The sequence below is a fragment of the Panthera uncia genome (assembly GCF_023721935.1).
Source record: "Panthera uncia isolate 11264 chromosome E2 unlocalized genomic scaffold, Puncia_PCG_1.0 HiC_scaffold_20, whole genome shotgun sequence".
NCBI lineage: Eukaryota > Metazoa > Chordata > Mammalia > Carnivora > Felidae > Panthera > Panthera uncia.
The window spans coordinates 7640297-7665830 of NW_026057589.1; the positions used below are offsets into that span (position 1 = coordinate 7640297).

Sequence of the window (25534 nt, forward strand, 5' to 3'; positions counted from 1 at the left end):
AGATGAATGGTCCACATGTACATCAGATGCCACTAATATGATGGTCCAGTGACTCAATAATTGGTCCAGTGACTCAATAATTCCACTTCTTGAAAGGACACCAAGAAAGTAATCTTAAATATGAAAAACTCTTTACCTGCAAAAATGCTGCCTATACAAGCAAAAGAGAGGAAATAACTTGAACCACCAAGGAGCTCACCAAGCTCACCAAGGAGCTTGTGGTAAATTTGTCTCCAAGATAATACAGACATTAACAATGTTCATAAAATGAAGTCGTATGAAATGCCAGGATACAGCTTATATGTAGGTCTTGGCAAACACTCCATATGAACACCCACCGGCACACATATACACACATATAAACAAACACACTGTAAGCTGAGACTATCATTCCCTCCCCCAAATAGCTGGAGCAGCTCCACCTCTCCCCTTGCCTGTCCCAGCAAGCCTGTGTCAGGGACTGGCATATACTGGCTAGTCCTCCAAGGAAGGGCTTCCCAATAGTTCTGAGGGCTGAAAACAAGACAGTGCTGCTCCTCCTGAGAAGGGTCTGGCCACATAGCCCCTGCCTCAGCCCTCCCCTATAACCTGCCTCAACATTAATCCTTTAAGAAAGGAAGACTGCACAAAGAGCCCAGTGTGCAACCCAGCCCCACCTGAGAGACTCTGCTACCTGGGTGCCTCTGTGGGACAATAACCAGGGCTAGCAGAAGCCCAGACCTTCCCTGATCACCCTTGGAAGCCAAGCTAATAAGCTAACCCACCTCCTGGAAGAGAAGGTACTGGTTACTGCCTCACTCAGGCCTGCAGCTGGCAAGTAGAAGGGAGACCCAAACCTCGCCTCCCTTGGGATGCAGCAAGACTGGTTTCCAGGACAGTTTAGCAATTAATCATCCAAGAGCCAGATAGGCTGGCCTCAGGATGATTCTCTTCCCACCACCACTGCCAGGAATGTGTGGAACTTAGCTAGATGATGACCCTGAGAGGTGATCTCAGGCAAGAGTCACAGCATGATGGATATTCCCTATGGTGGAAAAAAGTCCACAAATGAAGAGACCACAGGGCATCCTAGTACATCCTCTGCAAAATAACGTGGGGAAGGAAAACAGCTCTGCTGGTGATACTATATGGCAGAGCCTTCCAATCCAGTTGAGGGGGCAAAGGTTTAGTTAGGAACAGATCTGGAGAACTGAGCAGAAGCTGTCCATTCACTAAGAGGGAAGCAAGAGAGCAGGAGGCAGAGTCACCCTGGGAGTGCTTTCCAGAAGGAACAGCTACCCACTAGAGTTCATAGGTGTAGTTTGAAGCAGTACAGGGGCCTATAGGAGGAGAATGAGGCCCCTGGGATGGGCCAGGGCTGGGTAAGGGCGGGAGTGGGGCACTCACTTCTGCAGCACCGCCTGCCACTCTCCAAGCCGGGCACTGATGGGGAAGCAATGGACAGTGCCTTGGACCTTGGCACGCCACTCCCGCATGTAGTCCTCAATGTCAAACAGGAAGGGCTGCTGCCCAAAGTTGGCGTCCACAATCTCCCCAGGTGTCTGCAGGCCTACGGTGGGGTAGAGGTTGGCCTGAGGAGGAGAATGAAATGTCAGTTGGGCCCTGAGTGCAATGGGGCAGCAGGACCTCGCCTTACCTCTGGTGCAGAGAGGGAAGGCGCTGGCTCCTGCAGGCCACTACTCCGGCTTTGAGAGAATTGCAGTAAGGCTGGAGGAGGCAGGGCTAAGCCACATTCTGCCCACCTGCCTACCAGAGACGCTACTCCCCAAAGCTTCAGGAGAGAAAGCAAAAGAAAATCAAGCCAGGCTCAAAGTGGAGTCTCCTGCCCTGCATCAGAGGTTATGGTGTCCCCAAAGCCCAAGGTCCCCCTTTGGGGCTCATCCAGGCCACATGGGAGGAAGGCCAGGCTCCACAACCCTGCAGGTGTACCCATAAAGATCTGCTACATGGGCGTATAATGGCTCCTTTCAGAATGACCAAGGATCCCTTTGCCACAAAAAAAAGGAGTATATGACAGGGCAGGAAGGGATGCGGGAGACAGGAAAGGAAGGCGGGGAGGAGGAGAGCACAGCAAAAGGGGGTAGGTGGTTTGGACCCCCAGACGCTGGCAAAGGGTAAAGAGAGGCCACTGCCCTTCCTGTCAAAGGCTCACTAAGAGGAGGATCTTCTGGCCAGTGAGGTTTGGGCATGTCCCTCTGTGGGTGTGGGGCTCCCTGTTTTCCATTATACGCTGCCATGGCCAGTTTTTGCCAGATCACTCCCTCACTCAGTGCTTCCTGTGGCTCCCCATTGCTAGTCAAGTGTCTCGCCAGCCTCCTCCTCATTGTCACTGGGCCCCAGTCCTCTCTCCCACCTTCCATCCTCTGGCCATTTGTCTGTCATTCCTCAGTATCACGTGCTTTACTTTACTGAACACTGGGTTTACTGAATACTGGGTTCAGCCCACCACAACCTTGAATCCTAAGATCTCTAGCTTCCTTCCTTTCCCCTCCCAACCTCCATGCCATAGGCAAAGCCCACCCTCTCCAGCAAATCTTACCTATCAATGCCCTCAGTGACGTCCCCTACCTTGAAGCAGCCATACACTTTCTAGCACCTGATGACTGCCCACATTCATAGCTCTAAAACTAGACCATTCCCTAGCCAGGGTCAGAATTCTCCTGTCTGTTCTCTTTGCCTGAGACCACAGCCCCTCTCTGGTGCTTCCAGGTAAGGAGAGAAGGATTCTGATCTACAGATAAGAGTTTCTAACAGGATCTTGGGAGCTGTAGTCTGGGCTTCAGAAGGCCTCGCAGATACAAGGGCATTGCTAGGGCATCACAGGGGTGCTCAGGATCCCAAGGCTACCACTGGAGTCAGCAAACCTCTCCTCCTTCCAGAACCCAGCCAGGGTACACAGAGCCAGTCCAGGCTCCCAGAAGTCTGGGTGGAGGCCTTGCATGTGACGAGGCCTGTGATGACTCATAATAATTAAGGACTAGGGTGCAAGAGATGGGGATGAGTCCTGAACTCAGCCAACAAGAAACCTCACCCTTTTCTAAGAAAAGAAAACCCAACAAAGCTCACCTCTCTGGCTTGGGTGAACCTTGTACAGTAGCAGGCCTAGTCCCCTAGGGTAGTGGCCTTCCTCAGGGATCTCTGAGGAGTAGGCGCTGGGACTGGGCTCCAAGACAGTTCAAGAACAATTCTCTATACACCCCAGTCCACTGGCTGTAAGCCACACAGAACTGGCCCAGACTAGCTAAACCATGGAGCCACCCTCATCTCCACCCATGCCATCCCCCCAGCTGCCTTTGGAAATGCCACAGATCACTGTCACCTGCTAAAAGTCATGGAGGAAGACCAGGCCTTGCTGCTGGAGAGAGAGGAAGGCCAAGAGGTACCCCTACTGGTACTCTCAAGCTGACAGCATAGCATACATCCCTGTTTGGGGAAAGAGCCAGACTCCACACCCTGTACTTGCAGGTTCCACCATACTCCAACCCAGTTAGCCCCAAAGAGCCCAGAGGGAGAAGACCCAATAATAGTACTTACCGGGAGGTCTGTGAAGGCTATACCTGCGAAGGGAAAGAACAGAAATCAGGCTACTTGGTCTCCTACCCCTCTGTGCGACCACAGAAGGTCCATCACGATGGCTGGGGAGGGGCTGGTCACCACATCTCCCTATGATGGAGGCCAAGCATGTGCTAGGGCCTGGTAGGTTTAGACCTTGGCCTTCCATTTGCTGGGTCTGACTGGAAGTAAAGTCAAATACTTGAATATTCACTCACAGTTCTTCCACCCTCTCAGGGAAAGCCCACTAGGAAGGACTAAACTCAAATGATCTACCCTAAGGCCTCTTCAAGTCTGATCCTTCTTTTGATCCAAGATGTATTTATGGAGACTTACTGTGTATGCCAAGCCCTTTTCCATCCATCATCTCATCTGATCTGCATAACAGCTCTGGGGAGCAGGCTTTCTTATCCCCATTTTACAAATGAGGAAAGTAAGCCTCGGAGGTTGAAAGATTTCCCAACAGTCATAAAGCTAGCTGAAGTGTTTGGCCTAGACTCATTCCTAGTCTAACACTCCAACATCCTAAGTTGACAGAGACAGCTGACAGAGACAGCTCTAGGTGGAGACAGGGAGGGTGGCAGCTGCCGATCTCCATCCCACACCCATCCAGAGTCTCCAGAAGTTTCAAGTTGACAAATGACCTGTGTACCCTCTGAACCCTTCTGCAAAGAGAAGGGGCTGTTCCCAGGTACCTCAGCCTTGAGTTGGAAGTGAGAAGGGAGGAAAGTGGGATCTCAAATAAATGAGTAGGGCAGGAACCTCAGAATATCCACCAGAACACTCATGTTCTTTAGAGTGAGAAATGACTCACGGCCAAAGGAGACTCTTCCAAGGACTCACAGCCCTCCCATTTTTAGAAAATTTCTTATGTCTTCTAGAAGCTCCTGAGCTTTTGGACTGACAAGTTTCTAAACCACTCCTTAGAGGTCCCAGTCTGCTCCCCTAACTCCTACCCAGAAGAGAAACCGAAACCCAGCAAGACAGAAGAACAGGTGAGGGTTTGATAATAGGTCTCCTAGTAAACCTGGGGTCAGAATCCTGACAGCCAACCAGCGTATACCACGCGCTTCCACTGTGCTGGGCCCCGGGCTCACTGCCCTACAAGGAACCATTTAATCCTCAGAACAACCTTGGAAGGTGTATACCATCTCTAACACTAGTTTACAGATTAAAAAACCAAGGTGCAGAGAAACTGTTTACATTCTTTGCCAGGTTATTATGCTCCTTAGGGAGGGAAGCTCATAAATTCCATGATCTACCTGCCTAAGGCCACTTCTCAGGCCCACATGCAGAGTGGCAGTCACAGAGCTGGCAGAATGGAATCTGTAAGCCCCTCTGCACCCATGAGAAGACCTCATGTCCACCCTCCAGGTCTGCACAAGAGCTGCCTTTGTGGATCTCAGTGTGGTCAGGCTGCTGCTGCTGCTACACTCCAGTTCAGGGAGAAGGCCCACAGACCCTGGAAGGAGGTCGAGGCTCCATCAGTTATTTGCAGTGTGACCCTGATCATTTACCCCATCTTTCTGAGCCCATCTGAAAAAAGGAGGGAACATTAATCCTAACACTTAAAGAAAGAAAGGAGAAACTGACATACTTGGTGAAAGCTGCTTCAAAAACTATGAGGTCTTGGTACAAGCTGGCTGCAATTGTGCCACAGGGTAAGGCAATTGCCACATTTCTGGGCAGGGGATGACCTACCCTTGCTTGCCCAGATCTACCTCACAATGGCACTCAGGAAGGACAAGGCCTTGAGGTGCTTCCAGGAAAATGAGGAAAGAGGCCACTCCACCCCCTATTGCACTGGACAAGGGCAACCCTGCTCCCCCAGCCCTGCAGATCTCTGGGAGCCTCTGCAAGGCCAATGTAGTGGCAAAATCTGGGGAAAAGGTCAGGCAAAGATCCAGGATGCAAACAGAACATTCAAACTTGCTGATAAGAAGTGCTCTGAACCAAAGAGTCATAGGTCAGGGGTCAGCGAGGCTGAGGGTATAAAGCCTATAAGCACACAGAACTGTATAAAAATGTAAGTGCATGGACCACTTGTAGGTGAGACATCAGTATCCTGTCTCCATTCATTTGCTCATTCATCCTTCTATCAAGTATCTGCTGAGACCTCCCAGGAGCCAGGCCCTGAAAGTGCTACTGGCTCCATGCAACTAATAATTACACAGGCAACTGACCATTGACACAAAGGGCAAGTGCTATGACAGAGGAACGATGGAGCAAAGCAAAGGAGTGGGGAGGCCAGAGGCAGGAAACATAATTCTGCTTCTCTAAAGGGGAAAGGGTTAGGGTTCTGAGGTTAGAGAGCAGTGACTGATTCCAGGTGAGGCTCTGAAGCACAATATTGATAAGCTGGCTTGCGGAAAAGAAACAAGGTCATTAAAAGATTCACCAAGTTGGGAAAACTGGATGGCAACACATAGAAGAATGAAACTGGGCCACTCTCTTACACTATAGACAAAAATAAATGCAAAAATGGATGAAAGACCCAAATGTGAGACAGGAAACCATCAAAATCCTAGAGGAGAACACAGGGAGCAACCTCTTTGACCTCGGTTTGAGCAACTTCTTTTTAGATATATCACCGAAGGCAAGGGAAACCAAAGCAAACATGAACTATTGGGATTTGATCAAGATAAAACGCTTCTGGGCATCTGAGTGACTCAGTTGGTTGAGCATATGACTCTTGATTTCAGCTCAGGTCATGATCCTGGGGTCTTGGGACTGAGCCCCAAGTAGGGCTTCATGCTGAACATGGAGCCTGCTTAAGATTCCCTCCGCCCCGCCCTGCCCCACCCTGCTCACACATGTATGTGCACACACTTTCTCCTTCTCTCTGTTAAAAAAAAAAAAAAAAAAAAAGATAAAAAGCTTCTGCACAGCAAAGGAAAACAGTCAACAAAACTAAAAAGCAGCCTACAGAATGGTAGAAGATACCTGCAAATGATATATCCAATAAAGATTTAGTATCCAAAATGTATAAAAAACTTATCAAACTCAAAACCCAAAAAACAACCCAGGGGTGCCTGGGTGGCTCAATCAGTTAAGCATCCGACTTCAGCTCAGGTCACAGTCTCACAGTTTGTGAGATCAAGCCCCACATCAAACTCTGCACTGACAGCGCACAGCCTGCTTTGGATCCTCTGTCTCCCTCTCTCTCTGCCTCTCTCTCTCAAAAACAAACATTAAAAAAAAATTAACTCATGGGAATGCAAGCTGGTGTAGCCACTCTGGAAAACAGTATGGAGGTTTCTCAAAAAACTAAAAATAGAACTAGCCTACGACCCAGCAATTGTACTACTAGTATTTATCCAAGGGATACAGGTGTGCTGTTTCGAAGGGACACATGCACCCCCATGTTTATAACAGCACTATCAACAAAAGCCAAAGTATGGAAAGAGCCCAAATGTCCAACAATGGATGAATGGATAAAGAAAATGTGGTACATATATACAATGGAGTATTACTCGGCAATCAAAAAGAATGAAATCTTGCTATTTGCACTACATGGATAGAACTGGAGGGTATTATGCTAAGTGAAATTAGTCAGAGAAAGACAAATATCATATGACTTCACTCATATGAGGACTTTAAGAGACAAAACAGATGAACATAAGGGAAGGGAAACAAAAATAATATAAAAACAGGGAGGGGGACAAAACAGAAGAGACTCTTAAATATAGAGAACAAACAGAGGGTTACTGGAGGGATTGTGGCAGGGGGGATGGGCTAAATGGGTAAGGGGCATTAAGGAATCTACTCCTGAAATCATTGTTGCACTATAGGCTAACTAATTTGTATGTAAATTTAAAAAAAATTAAATTAAAAAAAATTAACTTGGTTAAGAAATGGGCAGAAGACATGAAAAGACACTTTTCCAAAGAACACATCCAGATGGCTAACAAACACATGAAAAGACGCTCAACATCACTTATCATCAGGGAAATACAAATCAAAACCATGATGAGACACCACCTCACACCTGTCAGAACGGCTAAAATTAACAACACAAGAAACAACAGGTATTGGTGACTTTTTAAAATTATTTTTATATTATTTTTTTAATGTTTATTTTTGAGAGAGAGAGAGAGCAGGAGAGGGGCAGAGAGAGAGGGACACAGAGAATCCAAAGCAGGCTCCAGCTTCTGAGCTGTCAACACAGAGTCCAACGTGGGGCTTGAACTCATGAGCTGTGAGACCATTACCTGAGCTGAAGTTGGATGCTTAACTGACTGAGCCACCCAGGCGCCCCCATTTTTATTATTATGATCTTTGAGAGAGAGAGAGTATAAGAGAGCAGGGGAGAGGGACAGAGAGAGAATCCCAAACAAGCTCTGTACTGTCAGTATGGAGCCCGATGCAGGGCTTGAACTCACAAACCACAAGCTCATGACCTGAGCCAAAGTTGGGACACTCAACTGACTGAGCCATTCAGTCACCCCACAATACAAGAAACAACAAGTGTTGGCAAAGATATGGAGAAAGGAGAACCCTCTTGCACTGCTGATGGGAATGCAAACTGGTGCAGCCACTCTGGAGAACAGTAGGAAGGTTCCTCAGAAAACTAACAATAGAACTATCCTACAACCCAGCAACTGCACTATTAAGTATTTACCCAAATGATACAAAAATACAGAGTCAAAGGGGTACATGCACCCCTATGTTTATAGCAGCATTATCAACAATAGCCAAACTATGGAGGGAGCCCAAATGTCCATCAACTGATGATTGCATAAAGATGTGGTATATATACAGTAGAATATTACTCAACCATCAAAAAAAAAGAAAGAAATCTTACCATTTGCAACAACATGGATGCAGCTAGAATGTACTCTGCTAAGTGAAATAAATCAGTCAGAGAAAGGCAAATACCATATGATTTCACTCATATGTGGAACTTAAGAAACAAAACAGATGAACACATGGAAATCAGGGGGAAGAAGAGAGAGGGAAACAAACCAAAAGAGACTCTTAACAAGAGAGAACCAACTGAGGGTTGATAGAGGGAGCTGGGTAGGGAATGGGCTAGATGGATGATGGGTATTAGGAGGGCACTTGTAATGAGCACTGAGTGTTGTATGTGAGTAATAAATCACACTGAGTTCTACTCCTGAAACCAATATTGCATTGTACGTTAACTAAAATTTAAATAAATAAATAATTAAATAAATAAGGATTCACCAAGTAGTCTATTACTCCAAGTTCACTGCCTTTCTATTAGATTTTGTGATCTAGAAAATGCAGGGGACAGGCCAGATACATTTTTTTTAATCTTTATTTATTTTTGAGAGAGAGACAGACAGATAGACAGGCAGCAAGCATGGGAGGGACACAAAGAGAGGGAGACACAGAATCTGAAGCAGGCTCCAGGCTCTGAGCTGTTGGCACAGAGCCCGACGTGGGGCTCGAACTCACGGACCATAAGATCATGACCAGAGCCAAAGTCAGACACCCAACCGACTAAGCCACCGAGGCGCCCCAGGCCAGATACATTTTTTTAATAAGTTCTCTAATATCCTCGTGGACAAGACAGAAAACACAAGTTTCAAACTAACACAATAAAGTGATTCTTAATATATCCTGAAGGGCTCAAATCTCAGCCTGTCCTCCTCCATTATTTTTTATCAAGACCTTAATGAAAACATACATAAACATATTTATCAAATTTTAGGTTAACACAATGCTGACAAGGCTATCAAATATTTGGGAAAGAACAAGGAAGATCATAGAAGATCCTGACAGGCCAGGAAAATAGGCAACAGACTCCTACATGAAGTTTAAATATAAGCAGAGTGAGGTCTTGAAGGAGGTCTATACAACGCATGAAATAGGGAGAAAAGAGTTTAAAAAGAATGAGAGGGTTTGGGCTGACATTAAGGTGGCTGTGTTCCTTACGGAACTAGGGACCCAACTGACAAAGAGCTCAGAGGCTTGGCATGCATGTAGGGCCCAGATGAAGGAGCTGAAGGTGCAGAGAGGACAGCAGGGTATGTCCCAAACTTTTCATCCTATGGCAGGTGCCATGCTCCAAGCAAAGTGCGGACAACCTGGAGGGATGTGATGAGGGCAGGTATCCAGAGCAGAGGGGAAGGACCGAGACTGGGACAGGTACAGGGGGGCCTGGGTAAAGAATAAGAACCCACAACAGAGGCCCCTGGGACAGCAGAAAGAGAGCCAGGAAATAGCTGTAGTAAGAGAGCAGAGTGGGGATCAAGAAGACTCTTGAGACCTTGCCCCTAAATGCTTGCTCACCAGCTGGATGCCAGCTGGATGCAATTACAGCTAGGTGGCTATGGATTTCAGAGGAGGGTTTCTCTGGATATGCACCTGGGTCCCCTCTACAGTGTCTGTGCTATGCTCTTGGCTGCCCACTCTGGCATCTATCTGTCCTGTTGAGGAATGCTGACTCCTGGACACCCAGCCTCCAGCAAACCCAACTCCCACTCAGGTTCCCTAATTCAGCCCAGTTTCATCTCATGGAGAACCCACACAGAAGTTGTCTCTGTGGGGACTGACAGCCATCTTTTTACTGCCCCTCAGGCCAGGGATGCAGGCCTCCTAGAAGTTAGGCTTCTAAGTAAAATGTCCAATTCTCTTTTTAGACAAGGCCTGTGGCCAGCTTGGCTGGTACGGTTCTACCAGATCAGACCTCTGCAAATCCAAGCAGGCAAGCCCAGCAGTTAGGTACTACCTCAGGGCCACTGTGGCCAAAGGCTCCTCTCACTACTCAAGGACCATATACCAGTCAGCCTCAGTAGGACAAGGCATCACAATAGCCAATGTCCCTCTATCTCCCAGGCTTTTATCCTAAATCTCTTCACATGTACAGGGTTGCTCTTCCAAGAGATCCTCCAGGGCCCCCTTTCCCTCCACTGACTGCTGCTCCTCCTGGGTCCTGATCCTGTTCGAAAGCACCACTATCCAGCCACTTTCCCATCCTCCTTTCTTGCTAGTGCACTGCATCTGTCACTAAAACCTGCTGGGTCACCCTGGCCTTTATCAAGTTTGTTCCCCATGCCCTGCACACATCACAACCTCTTCCCCAGGCCCTCCCTCCAGTCAGTCCATCTTTTGCAGTTATACCAAAGGACCTTTTAAAATATAACTCTGTCCAGGTTGCTATCTGTTAACCAGTGAAAAGGCCAGAAGATGGGGCGCCTGGGTGGCGCAGTCGGTTAAGCGTCCGACTTCAGCCAGGTCACGATCTCGCGGTCTGTGAGTTCGAGCCCCGCATCAGGCTCTGGGCTGATGGCTCGGAGCCTGGAGCCTGTTTCCGATTCTGTGTCTCCCTCTCTCTCTGCCCCTCCCCCGTTCATGCTCTGTCTCTCTCTGTCCCAAAAATAAATAAAAAACGTTGAAAAAAAAAAATTTTAAAGAAAAGGCCAGAAGAGACCTGGCTCCACCTGATTCCAGCCTGTCTGTTTACCTCCTGTACTAGAGCAGACCTCCTATTGCTCGCTCCATAGCAACCAGCATCTTGCATGTTGGAAGGGCCAGGCAAAGTCAGGGCCCAGGCCACGCACAGGCAAACCCCAACCACTGTCAGGTATGTACTCGGGCCCCTCACACTTCTTATGAATGCCAAAACCTGTTCCAACAAGTGTCACACAGGCCAGGAGCATGACCATGACATTGCTACTTTCTCAGCACTGACCTTGGGCTTGATAATGCTGCTAAATGGATGGATTAACAAAGGAAACACCACTGCTACCTTCCCTTCACACCTGGCAGGGCTCCAATGCCTGGAAATGGCTGCAGTTCCCCAGAGCTCAGGAGAGCATCAGTGGCATTGCTTTGGCTTTAAAGCCTCCCCTTAGGCCTCTCACCAACCAAAGTGGCTCTACAGGGCAGACCCTCTAAGGTCTCCTGTGCACCCACCAAGGCTGTGGCCATTCTTGGTGTAGAAGCAGGTGCTGTTGATGAGGTTGACACAGCAGCCAATCACGTCTCCTGTGGTGAATGTGGGACCGTAGGGCTGGCCAGTCCCAGAGGAGCAGAACGAATGCCCATCATCGCCGTGGTAACCATAGGAATGTTTATCCCAACCTGTTGGGGAAGAGAATAGCAACAGCTGAGTGGAGGTGCCTGAGACAGCCACAGAAGCCTGCCTGGGTCTGAGCCCTTCTCCCCAGCCTGCCAACACCTCAGTCAGTACTCTTGGACTCTCAGAGCTGACTGTGGACAGGTTCTGGCTACGCCAAAGGAGCAGTGACTCCAGCAGGTCACCACCCCTGAGTAGCTGAAGCAGTCAAGGGGGCCAACCTGTGGTTAGCAAGAACCAAAACCATGACTGACCTGGAAAAGACTTACCAGAAGGCCATGCACACGGCAAGGAAGCGGTCAGAGAACGTCTCATGATGGAGAGGGGGCTTCAACTGACCTTTCAGGGTTTGTTTTTTGTTTTTAATGTTTTTAGTTTTATTTTTTAAAGTAGACTTCACACCCAGCAAAGACCCCAATGCAGGGTTTCAACTCACAACCCTGAGATCAAGATCTGAGCTGAGACAGGATGCCTGAGTGGCTCAGTCAGTTAAGCGACCATCTCTTGACTTTGGCTGAGGTCATGATCTCATGGTTCGTGAGTTCGAGGCCCACATCGGCCTCTGCGCTGACAGTGCAGAACCTGCTTGGGATTCTCTGTCTCCCCCCGTCTCTCTGCTCCTCCCCTGCCCGCTATCTCTCTCTCAAATATAAGTAAATAAACATTTTTTAAAGATTAAAAAAAAAAAAAAAGATCTGAGCTGAGATCAGGATTCAGACACTTAACCAACTGAGCCACCCAGGGGCCCATGATTTATACACTTTAGATGGGTGGTTTTTACGGCATAAAATCTTATCTCAATAAAGCTATTAAGCACACACACACATATGTATTTGACTTTGTATATATTCACCTGGTGTCCTGAAACCTTGTAAAACTCACCAATTAGTTCTAGGAGCTTTTATGAAGATTCTTTGGGATTTCTAAACATACTGTCTGAGAAATAAAAACAATTGTATTTTTGCTTTCTACTCTGCATGTCTTTTATTTCTTTTTCCTGCCTGAATAGAAATAGTGAGAGCAAAAGTGACACCTCTGAAGTGCACCACACTTTGGTACAGGGAAAAGAGTGAAAAAGGTCATTCCGGGAAGAAGTACAGTAAAGTCCTGAGCACAGGTGGGACCAGAGGGTGTGAGCTACAGAGGGACCTGCCTGCCTGCCTGCTTGGCTAAGGAATAGGAGTCGAGCTCACAGAGCCATGGCAAGCCAGGACCCACACAGGGTAGGCAAGCCTGACTGGCTGACAAGCAGGTCTGCTCCCCAAAGTAGCCGCTCCAAATAGCTTTCCTAGCCTCTGCTGCCTTCTTGGGGTCTGAGCAGCATGCCCATGTCAACATACTTAAGCACATCCTTCCCCTCCCCCCACCCCCAAGTGGCATGGGTAGATGTTCTCCTCTGGTAGGGAAGCTCTCTCCAGAGGGGCAGAGTGCTTAAGGATCTGAGTGGCTCACAAAGAAAGGCAGGGTTCAAACATTCTCAGTGTGTGTAAGTATGTGTGTGGTGAGGAAAGGCGGGTAGGGAGAGGGTAGGGAGGTATGAGCAGGCTGTAAGCAAAGGTATGTGGGTGAAAACAGATGGATGACAGGGCCATTGGTTGGCATGGGAGATACAGGACAAGGCTGGAGAGGTAGAACTGACCACACCCTGGAACCCAAACTCTGCCCTGCATTTGGACTGGTGAGCTCAAGGGCAAGGTGTCCTTCATAATCACAGTATCCATCCCAAGCCTTGTATACCCTGAGCTTTCATGTCTTTTCAGCCAGGAACCCTGGTTCCTGGTTAAATGAAGCTTCCCCAGAACCCACAGTGGGCAGCAGGCCAAAGCTGAACGGCTCTCACTAGCGGGTACAGGACCTAGAGACCTGCTGCTCCCCTCCTAATAGCTTTCCACCAATCAGAAGGAAACTATTGTGAGAACTGCCCAGAGCTGGCTTTAGAAAGCCCAAGGTCTGGAGCCAGGCTCTGTTCTCACCTTTCCCATTCTCCAGAGACACTGGGACTGCCTGGCTCAGGGGATAAGGTGCTGCTCTGGGCACCAACCCAACTTCTAAGCTCCTTAACCCCAAGGGTGGGTGGGGCCTTTCTACTGCTGGTGAGTACACAGATCATTTGGCCTCAGGGAAGCAGCTCTCCTCGGGCACAGGGATGCCCACTGCTGCCCTGAGAGGTAGGATGATGAGGCTACCATAGGCAATGCCTCTCTCAGGCTTCAACACAGGAGGCTCTATGGCTCCTGGCAGCAGCAGCTGCAGTAGCAGCCGCTCCTCTGGGCCACAGAAGGCTACAAATGAAGGGGTGCCAGCTGAACAGCAGTGAGGACCAAAGTGACAATCATCCCTCTAGGTCTGGCTCAGATTGTACTTGGTGACCCTGGGCATGCCCACCAGCTTCCCCTGCCTCAGGATCCACATCCACATGCTACACCAGTCACAGGAGGCCTCCCCTGGCTCCCCTCCTAGATCCTCCAAACGGAGCACAAGGGCTTCCCACATGCAACACAGTCACTGACCACAACATGACAACCTGTTAAGAGAGCAGCACAGCAATAACCCTGTGTGTGTGGCACAACAGTTACTGCCACTTCCACCTCATCAAGAGACTGGGGGCCTTGGTCACCAGCCCGCAAAGCTGAGAAATGGTTGAAATGGGATTTGACTAAATCTTCAGATTCCAAAACCCACATCCTTCCTGTCATGTGTCTTGTCTCATTTGAGGTGGTAACCACTCAGGCAGTAAAACTGTCCCCAAGCCCCTATCCCATCACCAGAAGACAGTGGTCAGATGCACTGGTTTTAAGGAGCTGTGGACCTGGGATTTCTGACTTGCAGTGAGTCAGGCCAGAAATGGGGCAAGGCCCAGACCCCAGCCCTAGAGGAAGACAAAGGTACTGGTGCCTCCTGTCTGAAGGCTACAGCTGGCCGTCTCTGCTCTCCAGGGAGGCCCCACCTTCCCACCTCACCAGGCAGCCACAGCCAGCTGACGAGAACACACACTTCCACCCAATGCCCACTGAAAAAAGGCTTCCTAAGCACAAAGCCCCGCTTCTCACATATAAAGAACATACATATGATCCAGCCAAAGATAGCAGCACTTGACTTTAGGCCACAGGCCTGAGTTCTCAGCATGGAATCCCCCAGGATGGGCTGCTCTGCTATAGAGCCCTACAGCTACTAGAGACCAAACTTTGCTCCAGGGGCCTGGGATGCCAGGGGCAGAGGTGTGGCTCTCCTCAATGCTGCTTGAGCAGAAAAGATTTCCCTAAAGACAAGCCCACCACTCACCACCTCCTGAGGCCATGTGGCTGTGGGAGAACACTGCCCAGGAAAGCCACTGCCCATTCTAGCCCTCCCCAAAGAATCCTTAGGGAGAGCTGCTTGCTGTCCTATGCGCCCTCTCAGAACCATGCCCACAGCTGCTCATGCCCACTGGGTCCTCCCTTTGTGCCAGTGCATCATGATCCAACCCCAACGCTTGCTCCTTTGTTTTCCATAACATTGTTTGGTTCCCCCCTCCCCCTAGCCCTGGCACGCTGCTCACATCCCTGATCAATCCTGAATCCTACTGAACCTTTCCAGTCACCAGTAGTTACTTGTCCTGGGACTGTCCCTGTCTATCTTCCTTGGCCAAGACAGGAGTTCCCTGACGCAGGGTCTACATGATCTCATCACAAGTTCCTCCAGTGCCCAGGATGTCAGGAGTCTGAGAGGTGGTACACATGCATATACACACGTCTGTGTGTTTGTGTGTAGTGACCAGTCTTAGCCCATTTCTCTCTCACACAAGGATGACTCTGCATGACAGATTTTGTATACAGATTTTACTGGCTAGAAGGTACAAGACTTGAACTAGAAAATTTTCCTTGTTTTAGCTTTCTCAGATTGAGGCGGTAGTTACTCTAACAATTTTAATAAAAATGTAGCCATGTGATCCATCAAAAATAGTGAAATTGCCCAAAAGAACCAGTTCCTACTTAAGTCAATGACTCAAGGATATCTGGAAGCTATTTTTGTTGCCATGTATAGGAGCTCAATAACTGTCACCAAAACAACAGAGGCTTACATTTCCAAAGACCTAATACAGAAATTTAAGTATTTTGAATACTTTTCTTCAAAAATAAACTATGTAATTATTTTGAAAAAAACTACCATAGAGCTATAAATATGGATTTTAAATTAAAAAAAAAAAAAACCTGAAGAGCTTCATAAAGAAAAAAAAAAGTATTTACTTAGAATTGATTTAAGATTCACCATCATCTTGGTTTGTCTGGAAAATAGGTTAAGTTTTCCTGTTTTTGTTTTCAATTCCCAAATCACTTACCATTTATATAGATTTACCCAGAGGAAGAAAATGCATAGTCCCTGTCATACACTGAGTAAGGCTTCCCAAAGATGTCCATGTCCTAATCCCAGAACCTGTGAATATGCTATCTTAATGGTACAAAAGATTTTGCAGAAGTGATTAAGGCTCTTGAAATGGGAGAGTGGATTGTCCTGGATTATCTGGATGGAGAAGCAATGCAATCACAAGGGTCTTTGTAAGAGAGAGGCAAGAGGGTCTAGTCAGAAAAGGTGATGTGAAGGCAGAGAGAGACTGGAAGATGCTACACTGTTGGCTTTGAAGATGGAGAGATGGGGACACAAGTGAAGAAATGTAGGTGGACACTAGAAGCCAGAAAAGGCAAGGAAGCAGATTCTCCCCACAGAGTCTCTAAAAAGAATGCTACCCTGCTGACATCTTGGTTTTAGGACTTCTGTCCTTCAGAAGTAAAATGATTATTTTATTTATTTATTTAAAGATTTTGTTTTTAAGTAATCTCTACACCCAACGTGAGGCTTGAACTCACAACTCCAAGATCAAGAGTCCAATGTTCTACCATCTGAACCAGCCAGATGCCCCTAAAACAATTACTTTAAGTCACTATTATTATTACAGCAGCAACAGAAAACCAATATGGTCCCTTATAGCTATAGAAGAACCTACTGAGCATCTGGAACGATCAGTGTAAAACAATCAACACCTCAAGCTCCTTGTCTCTTGCTCCTCAAAGTGCCATGAAGTTAAAAGCTTTTCCAAGAAAATCACAGGCCTATAATGTATCTTCATTCGGAGCTATCATTTTTATAACCGATATTTTTTCCAAACACAATTAAATACAGAAATTATGTACAGAAAGTGTTTATGTATGCATATGAAAGGCAGCCTGGGGTGAAAAACGGAATGTTATACACCTCATTCAGTAATAACAGCTGTGGCAGCAATTTGGTTTAGGGCCACTGTGCTACCTTCTCATTCTCTGGAAAGGAAGAGCAACCAACCCACTTGCCACCAATTAGCTAACAAAGGCCTGCCTATTCCATGGAGCTGACAAACGGGGTGGTGGGAGGTGGAAAAGCAGCAGAGAACACATAATATATAAGTAAACCAATAAGCAAACAAGAAAACACCTGGTAGATAAAACATGCTCTGAAGGAAACAAAGCAAGGTGATGGGCTAGAAAAGGGAGTGGGGATAGGGACTAACTGGGATGGAGTAGTCAAGTTAGTCTTTGCCGAGGAGTGATCCCTAAGCAGAGGCATGCTTGATGAGAAAATCAGAAACAAGAACTTCAGGGCACCTGGGTGGCTCAGTCGGTTAAGCATCTGACTTCAGCTCAGGTCATGACCTCAAGGTTCGTGAGTTTAAGCCCTGCATCGGGCTCTGTGCTGACAGCTCAGAGCCTGCTTGGGGTTCTCAATCTCCCTCTCTCTGCCTTTCCCCTGCATGTGTGCGCATGCACTTCCTCACTCTCTCTCTCTCTCAAAATAAATAAACATTTAAAACAAAAAAAGAAAAAAGAACTTGAGGGGTAAAGTGAACGAGCTCAGCATGTCTGAAAAACAGGAAAAGGCGGCCAGTTGGGCTGGAGCAGAGAGAGATTTAAGAAGACTGGTGGCAGAGCTGACAGGACTCCCTGGATGTGTGTGCTGCTGGTCTGAAAGCGAACAAGGATGCCTCCCAGGTTTCTGTCCTGGACAAAAGGGTGAATGGTAGTACCACCTACTAACAGAAGGAGCAGGCCTTTTGGACATGTTAAGTTTGAGTAGGTGGGTGGCTATACAAGGCCAGTGAAATGACTGTGGCTTATCCCAGACACTCAAAATTGTGATGGGGAACACTCATGAAACAAACAGCATAAACAGAAAATTTTAAATGAAGTCAATGGAGGATTTTCCTACTGTGTTGTCTTGATACAATGGCTTCCTGTTTTTCCTTCTGGTGAAAAATTCAGACCAAAGACTAGAAAGGGCAGAGCAAACACAGAGCAAGGCACTAGATGCTCAAAATAGGAGAAGAGATGTTAAAGGGCACGAAGTTACTCTAAACGGATTAAGTTACCCCACTCTCAATGAAACTTCTCCCCAGGCCTTGAGAAGCTGTACAGCAGAAAGGAGCAGGTACTTCTCCTGCCATTCTTGAGGAATCAGGCAGACAGGAGACAAACCAACAAGGCCAAGGTCAAATTGCCATTGCACATTCTGTAGATAGTCTGTGGTTGTCAGTCTCAATCTAGGGTACTGCAGAGGGCAGTCTGGCCTCTATTAGAAAGAGACACTATCACACTTGGTGGTAGGGCAGCAGTATGGCCTGAAAGCCTTCTGCAGTCTGGTCCTGGATACAGCCCTGTCCCTCCAAGATGGCAGTTCCTCGGCAGTCACTCACTTCCTTGGACCTAGGTTCCCTTCTCTACCAAGTGAGGTGGGAGCAATTAGCGTGGTCAAAGAGCCCTAAGATCTACTTAGAAGAAACACTGAGTCTCTAACCAATCAGCAGGTACAATAATCCCCATCTGAAGGTTGAGAAAACTGAGTCACTGCGAGGCTACGTGAAGGCTTGTGGTCTTGTAGATAACATTCTCAGAAGCTCAATTCTCCTTTCCTCTGAGGGACATTCAGGTGTGTACCAAGCAGGTACCCACAAGGGTGAAGCTACCACCTCCTCCTTCTTGAGGTGGCCCACAATTCAATCTCAGGAAAAAGGAAGATGCTCTGAAAGTGGAACAGTGTGAGTTCCTCAAAGACTGGGCTCCATTAGAAAACACTTCACGTAACCCCTACAAGGTTTCTGAACTCCAGATTTGGCTGACCTGTCCAACACTACTCCCTACTGGTATCTGGATGAGTTCCATCCTGGGCACAAAGCCTCCTGTCACCCCTCCCCCAAGGCTGCAAGAACAAGCAGTAGGGTAGGTGAACAAGGAGTGCTAGGATTTGCCTGCCAGCCCCCTTTCTTTAGGGGATAGTACTCACCTTCTCTTAAGAAGTACCCCCCCCACCCCCACACCAATTCTGTCTCCAGGGTGGACTACTAATCCTAGTAATTCCTCCTCCCTGACCCAAACTGGATCAATAAGAGATCTTCCTGATTTTTCTACAAGGATGCTGGGAGGAGAGTGGGTCTCAAAGCTCTGTGCTGCCATTGTTCCAATCTTATGTTGAATGCCAGTTTGACAGACTAAAACTATTAAGCACAAAGCAGGTGAAAGAGACAGAGAAAGAAAGTCCAAGACAGCATTTGAATCCCTGAGACCTCACTCCTCTGTTTGCCCTGCCTGAATTCTGGCTGACCAGCTGGTTAGAGATGGGTTTCTCTCCTTTTTGTTTTTTTTCTTTTTTAAATCATTTTATTTATTTAAGAGAGTGGGAGAGAGGGAGAGAGGGAGAGAGGGAGAGGGAGGAAGAGCAAGCTGGGGAGAGGGAGAGGGAGAATCTTAAGCAGGCTCCAGGCTCAGCACAGAGCCTGATGCAGGGCTCGATCCCATAACCCTGGCATCATGACGTGAGCCGAAATCAAAAATCAGACACTCAACCAAGTGAGCCACCCAGGCGCCCTGGGCTTCTCTCCCTTGAAGCAACCAAAGTTCTCTGGCTATCGGGGCCACATCTAAGCATCTTTTTGTTCACCTTGCATAACACCTGGCCCAGAGTACATGCTCAAGAAATGTTTGTTGAAATAAAAAGGGAAATGTAGTCAAGGGCTGGCAAGAAGCCTGAAATACAAGACTGTCAATGATCAGACCATATTGTGACACACTGCCTGTGGGCAATCCTAGGCTTGAGTGTAAGGAGTTTTGTTGTCATTTTTCTTTGTAAGAAAAGCAAAGCAATTAGAGCTGTCTGCCTGCATCATGCCCCCACTTACACAGACTAATGATGAAGCTACTTCTGGGTCCTGGCAAGAGGCCTACCGATAGGCTGGAGACCTGGCTCTACACCTGGGTAAGTCATTTAACTTCTTTCAGTTTTCTCATCTATGAAACAAGGAAGCAGATGTAAATACCTCTGCCAGCTCTGGAAGAGTCCATGGTTCTAAGTCCCCTTCCCCATTAAGAGTGTCCAGCAGCTATGGTCACTCCCACACCTCTGGGTAAGCCTCCCCTCCAGCCCCACCACCCTCTGCTTCAGAAGAGAACCCCAAACAGAACTTCTGGACCCAAAGTCAGCAGCTTTCTAAGTTGGCAGCAGGAGCAATCACCCTCTTTGGATGGGCTTGGTGTGAAGCTGGGGTGATAGGCCCGGGAATGAGAGTTGTCACATTTATCACAGGGCTGGAACGAGCTGTCTGAGAGGACAATGAGAGGTGAGGGCCAGAAGAAAACAAGGGGGCACAGCTGCCTGGACCACCACACCCTCCTGTAGGAAGTCAGATCCAGGTGTCTCTGAGTCAGAGGATAGCTGAGACCATACAATGGGGAAAACACTCTGACAGAAGAGCCACCCAACTAATCATTCTTCCCTCTCCAAAGAGAATGAGCCTTGACACTCCCAGAGAGAACGAATGGGTAGCCAGCCTATGGGTGCCCACACAGAAAAGCCTACCCCTTGCCATGTCAGACACCTATTAGATGCCAGTGATGCAAGGGGAAGCCAAGCCACATTTGGGCCAGGGAGCCCTAGGTGCCCACTTCCGATGTTCTGGCACCACCCACTTCCCCTTCCATGATCACTCAGAGGGGAAGTCTCTATCACAGAAGTGTGGGGGCGGCTGAGGAAAGGAAATGGTTCATCATCTTGGCACTCCCAGATGCCATCCCTGGTTACAATGACCTGGAGGTAGAAGACTCCCATGGGGGTGCCAGGGACTCCAACACAATTGCTCCAGGAGCCCACCCACTGCAACTTCCATCTGCCAGGACATGTCAGGGGCCTTAGTCCCAAGAAGCTAGCAATTGGAGAGGACTCCCACTGCCAAGTAGAAAGACTTCTTTCTGCATCTTCAGCACATTAACACAGAATCTTGGAAAGGGGCTGGTGCTGTGCCTGCCCAGGAGGTTCTAGTCCTGGCCTGTGGCTAGCCAGCACACAGAGTCTAGCCCACGCCTCACAAAGTAAGCCTGAGCCTTGGCCTCCATGCCACCACGGCAGCCATCTCTCCCCAAGAAATGGGTCCCAGTCACCATTGGGCTTTGGGACTAGACAGACTTGGGTTTGAATCCCAGTTCTATCACTTGGCCCGCTGAATTCTCTTGACTGAACTCTTTCAGGGTTGGTGAGAGAATTAAACAAGAATGGCTAGGGAATACCAGCCCAAAGGAGGCACTCACCCTCGAATTTCTCTTCCCTCTCCATTTCTAATACCAGTTCCATGGTGAATCCTAGGCACTTCAGACTTCGTACTTCCTTCTTCCCTGAGGGAGCAAGCAGGGATGGAACTGGTCACCACCCACCTCTCCTAACTAACACCCAGCAATGGCAGCCCCAGGCCTGCTCCACTCTTGCCTGTCCCCGGTTTCCCGGGGAGGCCATCTGGCCTTCAGAGCACTTGACAGAGCTCAACAACCATCCCCGGTGGCTCTCAAAATGTCACTTATGAGACTGGCTATGGAGGAAAGGTGCTGGACTAGCTTGGCCAGGGTGCTTATTGAGCCTGGGATTGCTGTAGAGAGAGCACATGTGCCTTGGGAGACCTCCTGGCAGGGCTGCTTCTCAAAGATGGTCACTTCCTCAGAGGCATCCCTCCCTGGAATCCATCAGATAAATGCTTTTCCCCAAACCTCAAGTATCTTTAAAAAATATGATAGGATCCACTGCCTGGAGCAGCTCAGCCATGGACAATGGGAAAGCAAAAGAGATCTTTTCACTCAGCAGACAGTGCAGTGACATTACAGAGGGTCCATTTTGGTACTCACATGGCTGTTACCCCAAGCTCTCAGAACCATGGAACCAAGGAACAGGATCCACACAACCCTAGGGCTATGCCTCTGGCAGCTCCAGGCCAGAGGGGTCAGGGATACCCTGGGGGTCTGCTCAGCATGGAAGTCAAGGTAAGGAGAGCAGGAGAAAAAGGTTCTCTGCAGGTAGGTAGCTGGTGACACCAGGGACTGATACCAGGTGGAGCTTGCCCTCGCAGGGGTACCCAGGCCCTATACTGAGATAGGGACAGGTGTCAGCTCAAAACCATGGGCAAGGTGAGAGGCTACATAGCCAGCACCTGCATAAAAGCAGCCTTCCATGAGTCATACCTTTTCTCTACTCCAAAAGAAACAGATACCTGATGGCCAGGGGAGGCCCAGGGAAGCCAGGACGGGTATTGCTGGGTCTGGCTAGAATATGGCTCAAGTAGTATCTGCCATATCTAACAGAGCTACCGGCCTGTATCTCAGGATCCCACAGGACAGGCTAGGTCTGTCATCTACTATGCTGAATCAGGCTATGGAAAGGTGTAGCACTGTCCCACAAGACTGAGGAGCAAGCTCAGCTCTGAGACCTTTGTATCTTTCCTCTGGAGCCAGGTTTGGCTTCTCCTTGTCTCCACTGAACTTCTTTTGAACCTCAGGGGAAAGTCAGTGGATGGGTGACCCTTGGTAGTGTAGGAGCCTGTGACTTTGCACACATTGCCAGATCCTGAGAGATGGCATGTGCAAAACCCTTCCCAAAAAGAGACTCAGGCATAGTAGTACAGTATTTCCAGGACCCCTAGATACAGATTCCTGCCCAACACTAGTAAGGCAAGGGATTGAGCAGTAACTAGTCTACACTCAGCTCCACCCTGATGTGGCCCCAGGCTCCAACCACACCAGAGGACACTTGAGAATCTCTGTTTTCAGACACTGACAAACTCAGGTTTCAGAGCTGGCCCTTCTGCTGTCGATGAAACCTGTTACCTCAAAGAACTTAATACAGGTCTTCCTGTGAATGAGAAAAGAGGCCCACAGAAAAGGACCATGATTCAACTGGCCATGGGGCCAAGGCCACTGCTGGCTCAGGAAGGAGTGGCAGGGAAGCAGAGAGCCTCTTACATGAAAGCAGCTCTGCAGTAGGGACTACGGTGGGTCTTAAAGCACTGGCACCATTAACATCTATGGAAACCACCAGGGATTTTGTACAGCTACCTGGCCCTTGGGCCCCAACTGTCAAACCACCCTCTGCTCTGGACTTCCCAGTGGAACGTGGGTATCTACCCCTCCACTCCCCTCCAGGTCACTTTCCAAGGATATCTCAGACAGAGACAAAACAAAATGATCAAGGCAGTGAGGGGCTGGGCAGCACCATGCACACAAACCCCAACCTATTCTTCCCACAGCTGCGGTCCTGAGCAGCTGTTCCCCTGGTTTCAGAGAATCTCCTGGCTGCCTGACTTTTCTAGGCAGGGCTACTTTGAGGCACCTTATAGGCTTGAACTGCAAGGCCATCACCAGTCAGCCTCTTCCCTTTACCAGCCTAAGCTGGTACTCACTTGGGAGGCTTGTATGGTATCTACAATCATGCCAGTGTTGCAGAGGACTATTCCCAGGTGCTCTACCAGGGTTAGGAGAAGGCACACCCAGATTTCCAGTGGGGCTTTGATGGTTCAATTCACCCAACTGGACTCACGGAGGGACTGAGCAAAGCCACTGCTATTGATATTTGCTCTGAATAGGCACCTTATGCTGCAAGATACGAGGGCAGAAAGAAAGGATATTGAACACCTTGTTACTTATTGTCAGTGCCTGTCACACTGACAGGGGCTAGCCTCTGTACTTGTGAACCTGGCACAAACACCCATGTTCTGCCCTCTTCTCTGCTATCTGCTGTTCCTCTCCCATGACACGTGCAAATGCGAAATATCAGCTGTTTGCAGAAAGTGTCCCACCCAGTAGAATCAGGCCCCAGCCACAGAGATCAGGACACAAACAGTCCCAGGGACATGCTCCTAACAGACCATTCAGGGCAGGCTTAGGCAAGGCAAGCCCTAGGTGGGGGAAAAGATGCTTACTTGAACATGACCATCCTGTGGGAGCAAGGCACACAGTCCCCTTACTACCCTCCAACCCCCCTACCAGGGCCTCATTGCAAGGTGCCATCTGCTTCAGGAGACATGTTCCCCCACCCCCAGTCCCTAGCTGTGGTTCTTCTAGCTGCTTCTTTTACAACAGTTCGAAGAAAGTGTGCCCCAAGGGTTCTCCTTTGTAGGATTGCAGTAATTAAGGTAATATATGCCACACCAAGAAAACACCTACCTCCTCCACAGAAATGGCAAGGAGGGGGCGCCTGGGTGGCTCAGTCGGTTGAGCGGCCGACTTCGGCCCAGGTCATGATCTCGCGGTCCGTGAGTTCAAGCCCCGCGTCGGGCTCTGTGCTGACCACTCGGAGCCTGGAGCCTGTTTCAGATTCTGTGTCTCCCTCTCTCTCTGACCCTCCCCCGTTCATGCTCTGTCTCTGTCTCAAAAATAAATAAATGTTAAAAAAAAAAAAAAATTAAAAAAAAAAAAAAAAAGAGAAATGGCAAGGAGGAAATTATCAGCTGCCCAGCTATGAGGCAGATGGGGCTAGGCACAAAAGGAAGATCTATCCCATCCTCACCCCCCTCAAAGCACCCAAGATTAGAAGCAGCCCAAAACTCTATCCACAACCCTGACTTTTTCTCCTTGCTTCTTCAATCCAGGGATCCCAGTCTATGCTGCTTGCTGCCAGCTCAATGATGGGAGGGTTGGGCTGCAGGTACTCACCTGCCTGTAGATAGATCATCCTGCCCTGCTTTCAAGGCATTTGGCCAAGGATTCTGACATTCTTATTTTGGACCACAAGTGTTCCTTGGTTTCACACTTAACAGTGGCCAAAAAGTCTTACAAAAGGTAAACATCAAAAGTTCCACATCTTCCAACAGAAACTTCTAACCATGCAAGCTAAGGCATGTCCATATGCTCCTGGGAAAGTCCGACCACCACAATCTCATACAAGAGGTACTCTCTGTTATCATCTGCCCCAGGGCTAAGTGAGACCCCTAGAGTGGCTATTCTCTACTCGTGACAGCCCTAGAGGCAAAGATATCCTGGCTGAGCCAGTAAAGGAAAGCCTACAAGAAAATACTTGAAATACCAACTTCCTGACTTTGTTTGCTGTACCATCTTCACCCTCCATAATTCAAGTCCAGCTAGCAGGTACTAAACATGGTTACTCAAATACAGAAAACACAAGCACTGACAGAAAATACTGTTTCAATTACATCTAACTGTACTCTGATATACAAACATTTGAAAACTTTATTTTTAAAAAAATTTTTTAAATGTTCATTTTTGAGAGAAAAAAAGAGAAACAAAGCACGAGTGGGGGAGGGGCAGAGAGGGAGACAGAGAATCCGAAACAGGCTCTGAGCTGTCAGCACAGAGTCTGACACAGGGCTCGAACCCACAAACCATGAGATCATGACCTGAGCCAAAGTCGGATGCTTAACTGACTGAGACACCCAGGCACTCCTGTAAAAAAAATTTTAAATGTATAGATACTTTCTTCCTCAGGTAGAAAAAAATACTTTTTTTTCAATTACAACAAAAGCTAACATGCATGCTCCCCCTTTTTTTGAGGGGGGGAAAGCGGGGGAACTAGAAAGCCCCCCCTCCCCCCACCCCGTGCATATGGGATAGGGAAAGAGGGACAGGAAGGAAACTTAGGCAGGTTCCACACTCGGGACAGAGCCCG

The 25534-nt window shown here is 48.3% G+C and overlaps 1 protein-coding gene across 7 annotated transcripts in view; it reads right to left on the reverse strand.

Annotated features, from left to right (window-relative positions):
* The window catches only part of RANBP10 (RAN binding protein 10), a 65133-nt gene that overhangs the window by 9369 nt on the left and 30230 nt on the right, over positions 1 to 25534 (reverse strand). For 3 of the 7 annotated variants that reach the window (XM_049622821.1, XM_049622823.1, XM_049622824.1), the window contains 4 exons: positions 21181 to 21264; positions 11437 to 11604; positions 3535 to 3557; positions 1387 to 1571 (listed from right to left, as the gene is read on the reverse strand). In XM_049622821.1, coding sequence (XP_049478778.1) covers positions 1387 to 1571; positions 3535 to 3557; positions 11437 to 11604; positions 21181 to 21264 — 460 coding nt within the window. Of the gene's footprint in view, positions 1 to 1386; positions 1572 to 3534; positions 3558 to 5149; positions 6271 to 11436; positions 11605 to 21180; positions 21265 to 25534 lie in introns of those variants that run through there. The other 4 variants (XM_049622822.1, XM_049622825.1, XM_049622826.1 and 1 more) reach the window with 2 other exon arrangements.